The following is a 12318-nucleotide window of genomic DNA, read 5'->3' as shown; positions in this document are numbered from 1 at the left end:
ACGTGGCGGATAAGAAGCGCCTGGTACCGCCCGAACAGGTTGGTTTCCGACGAGGCCGAGGCGCAGAGGAGAGCCTTGCCAGACTGATCCAGACAGTACAGGACGGCTGGAACCGGCCGAAGCCACGGGGACGCCCGGTAGACGGATCTACCGCTGACAAGTTCGTCCTGCTGGCCTTCGATTTTAGCCGCGCCTATGATACAGTGGACCACCGGATGCTCTACTCAAAACTCCTCCGTCACCTCCCGAGGTGCATGGCCACGTGGGTGTTCGGCTTCCTGAGGGACCGCCGAGCCAGAGCAGAGGTGAATGGGGTGCGCAGCTCGGAGCGCCCCTTTCGAGCGGGCCTGCCACAGGGGTCGGTCCTGGCCCCCACCCTCTTCACCCTCTGGTCCGCCGACCTCATCGAGGACCTCGGCCGCGTCTCGAGGACGTCAGTCTTCGCATATGCAGACGATACGGCGACACTGAGCGCAGGAGCATCGATGCCCGAAGCAAAGGCCAGAGCGCAGCAGGCAGCGGACACCCTAGCGGGGTGGGCGCGCCGCTGGAAAATGAAGATCGCCGGCCAAAAAACACAAGCCCTCGTCCTCTCTCAGTGGAGCAAGGATGCCACTGACTTCAAGCTCAAGGTTGATGGTGCCGAAGTCAAGGGAAGTCCCCACCTGAAGCTCCTCGGCATCACGATAGACAGGCTTCTTCACTTCGGCGAGCACTGTGCCAGTGTGAGGAGAAAAACCAAACCCCGGATCGCCCACCTGCGCTCCATGACGAACCGGTCGTGGGGACTGCAGGAACAGCAGCTCCGGACGGTGGCCAATGGCTACATCAGAGGAGCCCTCGAGTATGCGGCATCGGCGTGGCTACCCGCCACGCCCCCCGGACATGTCGAGCAGCTGGACCGTGAGCTACGTTCGGTGGCTCGCGTGGTGACCGGCTGCACACGCTCAACCCCGGTAGCACCGCTCATGGCAGAGGCCGGACTACCAGCCGCTCAGGTCAGGCGAGGCACTCTGGCCGCCAGGATGCTCTGCCTGGCGAGATCGCTACCTGAAGACGACCCGCTGCGAGTGATCGCCGACCAAGACCCCCCTCGCCGACTGAAGTCGACCACTGGATGGAGACGCCTAGGGAGAGAGGCCCTCCGAGCATGCCACCTGGAGGATGTGCCGGTGGAGGAGCGCCTGCAGGTGATGCTCCCCCCGTGGTCTGACCCGGGCACCATCAGGATATCCCCGAACATGAGCGGGGCCGCTGGCCGGGACGCCCCCGCCGCGGTTCGCCGCCAGACCGCCGAGAACTACCTCGCCACCTTCCCAGAAGCCGCTACCTGGATCTGGAGCGATGGCTCGGCGGAGGGCGGCACGACGAACGGCGGCGGCGGCGCCCTCCTCATACTCAGGAATGGGGAGACCAGGAAGATCAGGGTCGCCGCAGGACGCCTGTGCTCCAGCACCCGCGCCGAATTGTGCGCTATCAAAGCGGCGCTGGAGGAGGTCAGCAACCTATCAGGTGCCGAGGCAGAGGGACCCGTGGTCCTGTGTACCGACTCCCGGGCGGCGCTGTCCCTGCTGGCCGGGGGGGCGGGATCGCAGACCACCCCGATGGGCGCGGCGATCTGGGCCCTGCTGCTCTGCATCTCCGCCAGAGGCCAAGAGGTGATGCTGCAGTGGGTACCAGCGCACTGCGGTATCCCCGGTAATGAAAAGGCGGACGAGCTGGCGAGAGAAGCAGCCGGCCTCCAGCAGGAGGCGCCAGCGGATGTCCGCACCATCACGAGCGCCGTGGCCAGGACGGCTGCAGAGGCATGGCGCAAGTCGTGGCCGGATTCTTTCTTCCGGCGAATTTGGGGAGACCGGATGCCGAGCCCGGTCTCCGGCGTGAGCAGGAGTGAGGCGGTGGACGTACACCAACTGAGGGCCGGTCACTGGGGAATGGCCCGCCAGTATCTCCACCGTATCGGCCGCCTTCCGACGAACTCGTGCCCCGGCTGCCCCGAGAAGGACTGCCCTGCGGCACGCTGTATCGTGTGCAAGGAGGAGGCGGACACACCGGAGCATGTGCTGCTCCGGTGCCCGAGCCTCGCCGGACTCCGTCTTCGGTTGCTCGGCAACATACACGTGGACCCTGCGCAGCTGCGCGACGGCGACGTCGTCGCGGCCTTGGCCCGCGGCTTCAGGCGCCATCTGGAGCCACTGGCTGACGGGCGACCCTAGAGGTCGCCCGGGAGGAACAACAACAACAACAACAAAATGTCCAAGCCAGCCATTTGTCCAAAGATGTCCAACATCTACGCAATAGTTTACACTCAACACCGTTATTTAATTTGCTTTTAATGTATCGTTACCAGCTCAAAAGTGTTAACCATATCGAAAGCTGAGCTTTCTAATAGCCAATCAATGTTAAACACGATTACTTTCTAAAAATGTTGAGGTGTAGCAAGCGATTGTCCAAAGTTGTCCAAAGCCTGCTGTCATTGTCCAACCAAATTCCGAATTGGACATTGGACAAATCGGAATTCCGAAGATTCAAGTTCCGATTGACACCACTAGTAGGTATCACGTGGGTAAGCGCGTGGATAATCATGACTTATCTACGGTTTACAGCTGAAAATGAATGATGAGGTAGTAGCTAGAGATATGCCTACTATTGCAATTGCAGTATATCAGGGAAATGAGTAGCATCAGCATAATTTAAACATTTCCTGCACTGCGAACTGAAGACAATGGGCGTAGTTTTATTAGCGTTAATATGAATGTGGAGGATGGTCGCTGAGCTCCGGTGTTGTAGCCGCGATCTGAACGGCCGACACACCAACTAACAGGTACTAGGTAGCCAGGCTAGATCAGGTGAAATGTCAAGACGCAAATATAAATGTACAACCAAGGTTATAAAAATACCTACTTTTTTCCATCTTACCTACCTCCCAGTCGGCTGGCGCTCCTTGCAACTTTCTCGGCTTTTGTGAATATCTCCTCTCTCGCTCTTAAGTTTGTATAGTGGACCTTTTCCTTTCTCTTCCTCTCTTTCCATCTTTCAAATTTCAATCCGCCGTTCTACTTGTTCTTAGCTTTCTCTCTCTCTCTCTCTCTCTCTCTCTCTCTCTCTCTCTCTCTCTCTCTCTCTCTCTCTCTCTCTCTCTCTCTCTCTCTCTCTCTCTCTCTCTCTCTCTCTCTCTCTCTCTCTCTCTCTCTCTCTCTCTCTCTCTCCCTCTCTCTCTCTCTCTCCCTCTCTCTCTCTCTCTCTCTCTCTCTCTCTCTCTCTCTCTCCCCCCATCCACCCTGCCAGTTACCAAGAGGTAGAGGTTAGGGGGCTCGCAAGTCGCAGCCCCTCCCATGTTCGCGTCCCGGAACATCATATGAACGAGAGGACTTGCAAAAATGGTACACTTGTTCTTTTGAACGTTAACACACTTCTTTCTGGCCTTCAACATTTAAGTTGAGCAATGTGCATGATATAGTGATATACCTACCTAAATCTGAGGTATTGCCTAATAAATTGACCTTAAAAACTTGAAATACCCACAGTGTATATAAATACAGTGGCGGCAAATGCGCTTGGTCACGTGACCAAATCTGCACGTGCGGTTGTGGCGAGGGCACTTCCCGAAACTCTGGTGCCAACGGCCTCGCGGCGCCCATAGAGAATACATGGGACCTTTTCTTTTCAGACCTATCGTGTCTAAACCAAGCCATTTAGTGCAAGGATACGACTGGTTTGAGATTCAGTAGTCTTTTGGCTACAAGTTGACATAAGAACCGTATTTTTATCGGCAAAATTCGCAAAGTACCAGGTGGTTTTCCGATACCCTGCACGCCTCCTTACCCCCGGCGGCCGACCGGAGGAGTCAGTAGCGCTCCACTCACGACTATTGGCGCTAGCTCAAAACACCTTACAGCTAGAGGGCTGCTATTTGGCACACCTTATCTTTGCTTCCATACGCATCTTTGGAAACCAATTGCATTTCCGTCTCAGGTCAGGTCACTGACTTATGACGTCACACGTGAACCTCTGCAATAGTCCCAAAATACCGAAACTTCGCAATGCCCTCGGTGCCAGAGGAGCTGTCACAGCGAGATGATACTTACAGGACCTAGTATCCTCTAGGAGTCTCAAAACTTGTATATCTCAGATTTCTCCTAGAGGTCACATGAGGTCAGGCCGATCGCGCGACATCACCATTACAAGTCAATGGGGGAAAATATGGAAACTGTAATTTTGACGCCGAGAATGATCTAAACCTAGCTCAAGCACATGGAATCGCAATTTCATGCAATTCTTGCAATGTCCAATGCTTCACTTTTGCATCTTTAACCTCGCGTGACGTCATTCATGACGTCACAAATGTCACAAGTTTTTTCGTCAATAACTCCTGATAAAAATGAGCTGGCAAGTCGGAAAAGTCGCCAATAGACTCGGGAAGACTTACCGAATCGAATGATATGCGATATAACCTCCTCCGACCAAGTTCGTGACCTGATCGTTTCTCTGACCTGGCTTTGATCTAATGTGAACACCTTATGTTGACCCCACCCAAACAAAAGTGTACCATTTTGACGCACCGGAGCATGACAAACATGATGGTACTAAAATAGCGACTCTGCGCCGTTTTTTTGACAAAGTTATTTTTCAAAACCCGAAATCGTATTTTGGCCCTCGGGGCACTTGACCTGACCCTCAGAGGGCATCAGTTGACCTGAGACTTTTAAACCGTGCATCAATCGCTGCGTCCCCGGTCCCGTAACGGCACACATGCTCGTTTTTCCCGTGAGGCTAGCTCAATTAAGGCGAGGGAGTCGTACCCGCCCACTCTCGCGGCTGGGGCGTAGGTATGTAAAAAAAAAAAAACTAAGAAGTCTGGTGATGATTGATGCAAGATTCTTACAGATAATGGTAGATGAAGGTAGGGCATCAGTTATTAAAGATAGGTAAAAAACAAATTTGCAGCCCTCAGTAGCATTGATTTATGCATGAGTTATAGAACCATAGGCGGCGGAACGGGGAGGGCACCGGGGCACCGTGCCCCCTATAATTTTGGCATTTTAACATTAGCCCTATGGGCGTTGCATGGAAAGAATCGGACCGAAAGTCGGCAGTGCCCCCCCCCCCTTAATTGAAGGTGTTCCGCCGCTACTGTATAGAACAACTGTAAGCTGCAGGCTCAGCTTTTCAGTTTCTACTTATGCCTGCAAACAATAAAATCAATGGAAGAGTAATAATAGATTAATTGCATTTTATTGATGCTATTCAAGTATCAATGGTAACTATGTCACCGATGATTCAATATTATTTGCACGGTATCATTTACCACCACACGCCTAAATATTTAGTATCTAAAATAATGCAGTAAAATAAGCTGCGCCACGTCTGTCGACAAAATCTGGTGCCAACTCAAGGTCACACGGAAAATGTGGTCACGTGACCAATGTCCGGCAGCTGGAAATACCTATGTAGCAAAAAGATGCTTGGCCAGAGTGCAGTTTCAAAGCTTCTCCTACACCAAAATACGGCGTTAACTACCTTTTAAGTAAGGCCTGGCTACACTATGCGTGTTCTGCGCGCGTTTTTTTTGCGTAATATCATTCTAGAAAAAGTTAAAAATAATAAAACTTTAGTCTTTAATATTAGTTGTTGATTAGTTATATACCAAAGTTAATATCCCTTTAATATGTAACTAAAATTTAATATAAAACACCTCGATAACATAATATCGTTTTTTTTTTCCTTAGAACGTTATTACGCAAAACACGCACACTCGCAAAAACGCACGCAGAAAACGCATAGTGTAGCCAGGCCTGTACGTTGTGCCCGCGGCCCCGCATGCGTATCGTGTTGTTGTCACTATCTCCCCTCCCCCCCTCCCCATCGTGTCGCCAGCGCCCACAAAGCCGATAATCGCTATAACGATTATCCCCACCCCATCCCCCATGGGAGGGGGGGGGGATTGACTGAACCACCGCGCATGCGTATGGCCTACCAGTCGATAATGAGTCGATACCACTCGCGGTCTGCGCGTTCCGCCAGCTGGAGTCACGGAGCGCAAAAAAGCATCATCACTCGAGCGGCGGCGCAGTTTTCCAAAACTGCATTCGAGTTTGGCGTGTTTGCTATAACAGATGCTAGACGTAAGTCGAGAGATGAAACATAAGCCACGCTAACGGTTTCTGTTTCTTACTTAACTTTATGTTCGTTTTCTACACAGTGACAGCTATGGATTCCATTAACCATTCCGTCGATCGATCGGCTAACTAGTTCCTATTCAGTTCCGTTCCTTTAGGAAGCTTGATGTTCCTTTATCTCGCTTCCTCGAACTGCAAGCATCTCCTTGAAGTGTTTCTACTGTCGCTGAGTTACCAGTGTTTGGTCACTTGAGTGTTTGGTGTGTTTGGTCACCTACAGTCCACTATTCCGTCAAAACAAGTATTATCTACGACAACTCTGCGTATATTTGTCGCGATATTTGTTTTCAGTGGCCGGTGCCGCTGGCCCGCCATATTCCCACTGGTTTGGGAGCGTCCGTATGTAATAAATAATACGCATACACCACTAGACATACGGCACACTTTGCCGATACATAACAGCTGCTCTTCGTTCCGTCTACCAACCACAACAGCGACGCTCGAAACGTCCAAAACAGCGCCGCGATCATAAGGTCCAACGAGACGCCAACATTCAAGTAGAGCCGATAAGCCTCGATCCCCTGAAACGCTGAACAACAATTGCATCGCCCACCCTCGGGCCCTCACAATCACAGCTCTGCGAGCTCACAGCTCAAATATATATGTACAGCTCTTGTCGATAGCAGTGGCCCACTCTCCCCGCCCGCACTCAGTTCCATCTGGCGCCACACAATACAGCTTCAGTTCGTCACCTCGCCGCTAGATGTCCACAGTTTAGTTCGTCATGGGTGTCAATAGATGGCAGCACAAGCAGCCGCTCCACTGCCACCAAATCGTCCGGTCTATCAGTTCACATGGTGTAGGCTCGGGAACGGTGCTTGGCCACGAGAACTTCGAGTAGCTTGACTTTGGCTTTGGCCCGTTTGTATTCGGAGTACATGTCGTCCATCTCGCCCCGGTCGTCCTTCTGAACCTGTGAACACAAAAGACGGGTTTTGTCGTCAGGCACATGGTTGTGTATCAAGGGTTGCTTGGGGTCTTCTATGTCTAACGCTCTTAGTTTGCGACGATATTGAAGGACACAGCAAGAATGCAAAGACAAAATTTCGCCTCGCCCTCATCAGTATTAAAATGGAACTCTTAATCCTCAGAATGTTCGCCACAGAAGACTTCATTACTTAAATAACAATGACAGCTCAAAGCGAGCCATATTTGCTCGTTTAATCGTCCATATCACATCATCGCCGTCAACCTTCTCTTGTTTCACCAGTCTCTGCTCACCTTCCGGCCAACATTGGAGCGGAAGTCTTCCTCGAACACCAGCAGGAGTCCTCGGATCCTCCTCTTATCCTCTTTGGCTTTTCCGAGCAGGTTGCGGAGCTCGGAGACAGGCAGGTTGTGAAGGTTGTCGTCCAGTTGCAGGCGATCGGTAACGCCGCCTGGCGACCGGCCGCCGCTAGGCTCTAGTTCGTCGTCGCGCTCACAGATGGCGGGCCGGTCGGCGGCCGTGAAGCTCATGGTCTCGTGCTCCAGAATCGGGGTGAGCTCGCCAATCGAGTCGCGCAGCTTCGGCTGTGGAAAAGAGGCGAGAAACTCGTCAGTACTAGCCTTGAACTCGCCAAATTCAAAACGACCTCAGCCCATAAGAGATAAAATAAAAGTTATGCATTAATTTACAAATGCCAATCAATCGAGCATCATTATCCATACATTCTCATTTGAACACCAACACTAAGTAAGCCATTCAAAAACGAAATAATACCCTAACAAGTAAATCAAATTCCCACAGTGCCCCGTCATCCACTCACCGATCCCGACTTGATGGCCAGCCTCTTCACGAGCCGGTACCTCTCGTACAGCGGGCGCACCATGTCCCTGTCCCGTTTGTGAGCGGGCCGGCCGTGACGCTCCTCGAGGCACAGCAGCGCCTTCTGCAGGGCCAGCTTCTCAGCCAGAACTTGCTCGCGGGACATACGGTCGGGCTCAGTGGGACGGCCGGCGGTCTCGCGTTTCTCAGTCAGGCGCTGAGGAAGAAGGGGGAAGGTTATAATTGAGACAGAAGATATACAGTATACACACTACACAGGGTACCTACAATGTAGGACAAACACAAATCACAAATAGACCACAGGGTGAGGGGGTAAGCAGTTTGGTGTTCAAAAACCGTCGAACAAGTTGGCGCTATACATAGAAAGACCGCTAATAGCGCTAGGGAACTAATAAGAGCAAATGACAAAAGAGCGACACAAACTCATCCCTCCAAAGTCACTAACGGAATATTACTTCGAGCCGCCCATAAAATAAAGTGACCACGCTTGGTTGGAACTTCAATACCTCTCGCTATGAGGATTTGAATCACCCACTTCGCCCTAAGACTCCCAGTTGTACTCACCCTGGTCACATCGGCCACAGTCTGCTGCAGAGTCCGCTCGCCCTCTCCCTCTCCCTCGCCCTCGGGCGGCGAGCGGTTCTCCTTTCCGGCGAGCGTTGTGTCGACCCGCTCCACCGGCCTGGCGGGAGTCGGCGTGGGGTCCTGCTTCAGAGCCTTCAGGTCGCGTCTGGCCTTGCTCAGCTCAGAGAGACAGCGCTTGACCTCGCGGTCTTTGGCTCTGTCGGCGTGCGAAGGCCGGTAGCCGAAGCGACGCTCGAAGGACTCCTCGTAGGCGCGGATTTTCCGCTTGGCACTGTGGAAAAAGAGACGAGGAAGCGTTAAATAGTGTCGGGTGTCAGTGTCTAGGTGTCAAAATGTGTATGTGTCAATTCATATGCACAAGGTGTCAGTTTACCATCAACGACTAGCATCGCATTGCCAGGATTTTAGCTTATTTATACGGTATACACTATGGTACGCATTGTCAGACATGCTGGCTACAGCTCCTGGGTAACGGTGACCCAAGCAAAACAACGACAACAACAGCAACAGCAGCAGCAGCAACAACAACAGCATCTCTTACCTGGCGATGGTCTGACGCAGCTGATGGGAGCGAGGCTCCGAGGGGCTCGAGGCCCCGGGTGAAGCCGGCAGGCGCTCGTTGAAGCGCGAGCACAGCTTGGCCTGCTGCTCCGTGAACTCGGCATCCGGCAGAACGAACGAATTGCGAGGGGAGAGAATGGCTTCGTCCTCAGTCTGTGGAGAGGGGGAGACACTGGTTATATAACTTGAAAGAGGACATAGCAATGGTCAGAGTTAAATATGATGACACGACAATGATAAGAGGTGTTCACGAACAAGAGTATGTGAAGACATGGCGCCCACAAAAAGACATTGAAGACATTTGAATACACTAAATAACGGCACATTCTTACATCGCTTTCCAGTCCCTTCATTTCGGAATTTCCATGGCGCTTAAGATGCATGCGATTCTCATGAGAAGCACGAATGCCCGTGATAGTAAGGGAATTTCCACGAAATGGTCAGATGTGAGAACCACAAGCGTAGTTAATTTAATATAATCATCTTTGTTTTCTAAGGCGCATCACAACGGTCAAAAACCCAAGGGCAAAGACCCTAGATAGAATGAAACCACAGATAGACCGATATGACAGACAGGAGGCCCAAAACGGTACTTCAACATCTCCAACTTCGCCGAAGTCGGTTGCTTCGGACTTCAGCTGTCATTGGGTTCCTATTTTAGCCATCCCAGCAAGTTATCATTTACACATCCCACGCATGTGCTCTAAAAATAGTTCCATTCACTGCCCACAAAATCATCAATCATTGACGCCACTTTGCTACGCAGTTCTCCCCTCCACGCAGCCACTCCAAAATAGCTCTCAATATTCCACTCAACTGCAAATGAAATCGCGCCGATCAAGAGAGCCACTACGCAGCAGTCGCGATACTTGATCGACACCTGGGGTCAGGGGCGCCGCCACGCTTTTATGAGCACTACGTACACCCGCATGCAGGTTAGTGGTAGGCTCAGGCACGACACCCAGGGTGGGATGAAAATTTTCCCAAGTTCCAAGGTGCCTATTTATAACATCACCAAAACCTGAAAACTCTCCGGATTCGTCCCACTGATTGCCGAGAAGTCAACATTTTCATTAAAAATAATACAAAATGAGTAAAACGAATGATCTAATAAACACCCAGCTGACCAAGGGAAAGACGGCTGTCCCTTCCGTCCCTCCCTTGGCTTCGAACCGATTGCAGTCTGCAGAATGATGTATGTAGTTACAGTTGCACTTACACTATGGGGGCCTGGGGCAGAAGCATGCTTTTCCAGCCGGAGAGTTTGTGATAGTGAAAATTTTCTTCGGGACCACCTTCATAAATAGCAATTTCGACTGTTATTTGAAAACATTTGTACAACTATTCTGTAGTCAGATTAATCCGAAGTCCTACTTAATCCTTTTGTCTGTTTAGTCGAAATGGCTTGAATACAATAAACAAAACAAAGCAACTCAGATTCAGACTGTGTATTTTCATGTTACCTATGCAACGTCGAGTTACATCTAGGTATGAATTGGTATGAATATACCCTCAGTAGGTACATACCGGGATATACCTTGCCTCTGGCTCTGCTTATGAAAAAAAAATATATTTCGGTGTCACCGCCCGCGCATAACATGAAGGCCACTACACTCACTACAGCCTACTCGACCAACGTCCCAATCAGGTAGCACTGGTCCCTGCTAAGTCCTACATCTTTCCGAAGGTGCTGGCACGAGTCGGATTCAACGCCACGAACTCTGCGGCAACGGCACGTGGGTTGACATTGGCAGCCCGATCCTTGTGGACGTGGAGGACTGCCACATCATTAAGCCGCCGCTGCGTCATGCTTGATCGCATCCATGTCTTCAGGCGTCGGAGGGAGCTGAATGATCGCTCAGCTGTGGCCGAGCTCGCAGGCAGGACCAGCAGGAGACGCAGGAGACGTTCCACGTTAGGAAGAAGCGACCGGGCTCCGCCATTCAGCTCGCGGAAGGCGCTGACCACCTCTGGTAGGGACTGGAACCTACGGTCACGCAGGAACACCTGAAGCTCCGAAGCCAAACCTTCGTCCAGCTCCGGCGGCCACTGATCCATGCAGCGGCGCGCGTCTTCGACGCATCTTGACTGCGGTGTCTCCTGGAGCACCAGACTCTCCAACACCTTGTACTTGGCGATACCATCACCCTTGAATCCAGGGATGCGGAGCCGTGGAAATTTCAGACGGCTCCGGCTCCGGCTCCGGCTCCGGAGAAAAAAATCGGCTCCGGCTCCGGCTCCGGCTCCGGGTGAAATGTTATGGCGGCTCCGGCTCCGGCTCCGAGTAAAATGGTCCGGCTCCGGCGGCTCCGGCTCCGACTCAGTACATCCCCTACGCAATCAATTAAATACGGGTGGAAGAAAAATTGGATTGGTTATACGCGTTACTCTTTGCCATGACCGGCTCACCGCGTCCCCGCGCAAACGCACCTCGGAGAGAACTGGCAGAACAAAGGGCTAGGAAGCGATGGCATTGGAAACGCAGTCGCCGCGAATCGGAGTTCAGTGAACCATCGTAAGCTGACACCCGTCTCGGCTGCATTGGGGGGTGAGGGGTGGGGGGTGTGTGGGATGAGACGGTGCTGGAAGTCGCAGTCCACTGCACTGGTTTGAAAACAATGGCCGTCACCTGATGGCTGGTCCTCATGTTCTGGGGATGCAGTAGACGTGGGGGGGGGGAAGAGCAAACAGGAAGTTGTTTGCGTACTGTGGGATACTGGGGATATTCGGATTTTTTCATTTACTTGATGGCCCATGACGTAAGTACCATATGTTTTACTGCCTTGTACTGTCAAACCGAACTAGGTCAATTATTTTTTTCCTCTTCAAAAAATATAAAGGAGCCGGAGTCGCCCCCTTTTTTGGCGGCTCCGGCTCCGGCTCCGGCTCCGGGCTATATTGTTTCACGGCTCCGGCTCCGGCTCCGGCTCCGGGCAAAATATGCCGGCTCCGGCGGCTCCGGCTCCGACTCCGGCTCCGGCTCCGCATCCCTGCTTGAATCTCTCCCGGAGACCGGCAGATGTGGTGTCCAGGAACGCCAAGTACTCGGTTCGCAGCCACTCTTCGGGAGACTGTGCCTGGTATGCACTGGCCGGTCCGGTGAAGCGCTTCGGTGGCTTCTTCATCCGAGGGGTTTCAGGAGCTTCCAGAGACACTGAACTTGCTTTCTTTAGCAGGGTCTCGATCCGCTCATCCGCATTGTCACGGATCGTCTGAAAAACGGAG

At 52.2% G+C, this 12318-nt stretch overlaps 1 protein-coding gene across 5 annotated transcripts in view; it reads right to left on the bottom strand.

Moving 5' to 3' along the window:
* Positions 1-6423: 6423 nt before the first annotated feature.
* Positions 6424-12318, bottom strand: part of LOC122371528 (protein FAM13A-like) — a 146330-nt gene continuing 140435 nt past the window's right edge. For all 5 annotated transcript variants that reach the window (XM_043347907.1, XM_043347906.1, XM_043347908.1 and 2 more), the window contains 5 exons: positions 9074-9246; positions 8512-8803; positions 7928-8143; positions 7401-7691; positions 6424-7092 (listed from right to left, as the gene is read on the bottom strand). In XM_043347907.1, coding sequence (XP_043203842.1) covers positions 6970-7092; positions 7401-7691; positions 7928-8143; positions 8512-8803; positions 9074-9246 — 1095 coding nt within the window. In that variant the 3' untranslated portion in view covers positions 6424-6969. The remainder of the gene's footprint in view (positions 7093-7400; positions 7692-7927; positions 8144-8511; positions 8804-9073; positions 9247-12318) is intronic.

This window comes from Amphibalanus amphitrite, unplaced genomic scaffold (genome assembly GCF_019059575.1).
Source record: "Amphibalanus amphitrite isolate SeventyFive unplaced genomic scaffold, NRLGWU_Aamphi_draft 001253F_arrow, whole genome shotgun sequence".
Taxonomy (NCBI): domain Eukaryota; kingdom Metazoa; phylum Arthropoda; class Thecostraca; order Balanomorpha; family Balanidae; genus Amphibalanus; species Amphibalanus amphitrite.
The sequence above is the reverse complement of the archived record's forward strand: the minus strand, read 5'-3'. Positions and strand labels throughout refer to the sequence as shown.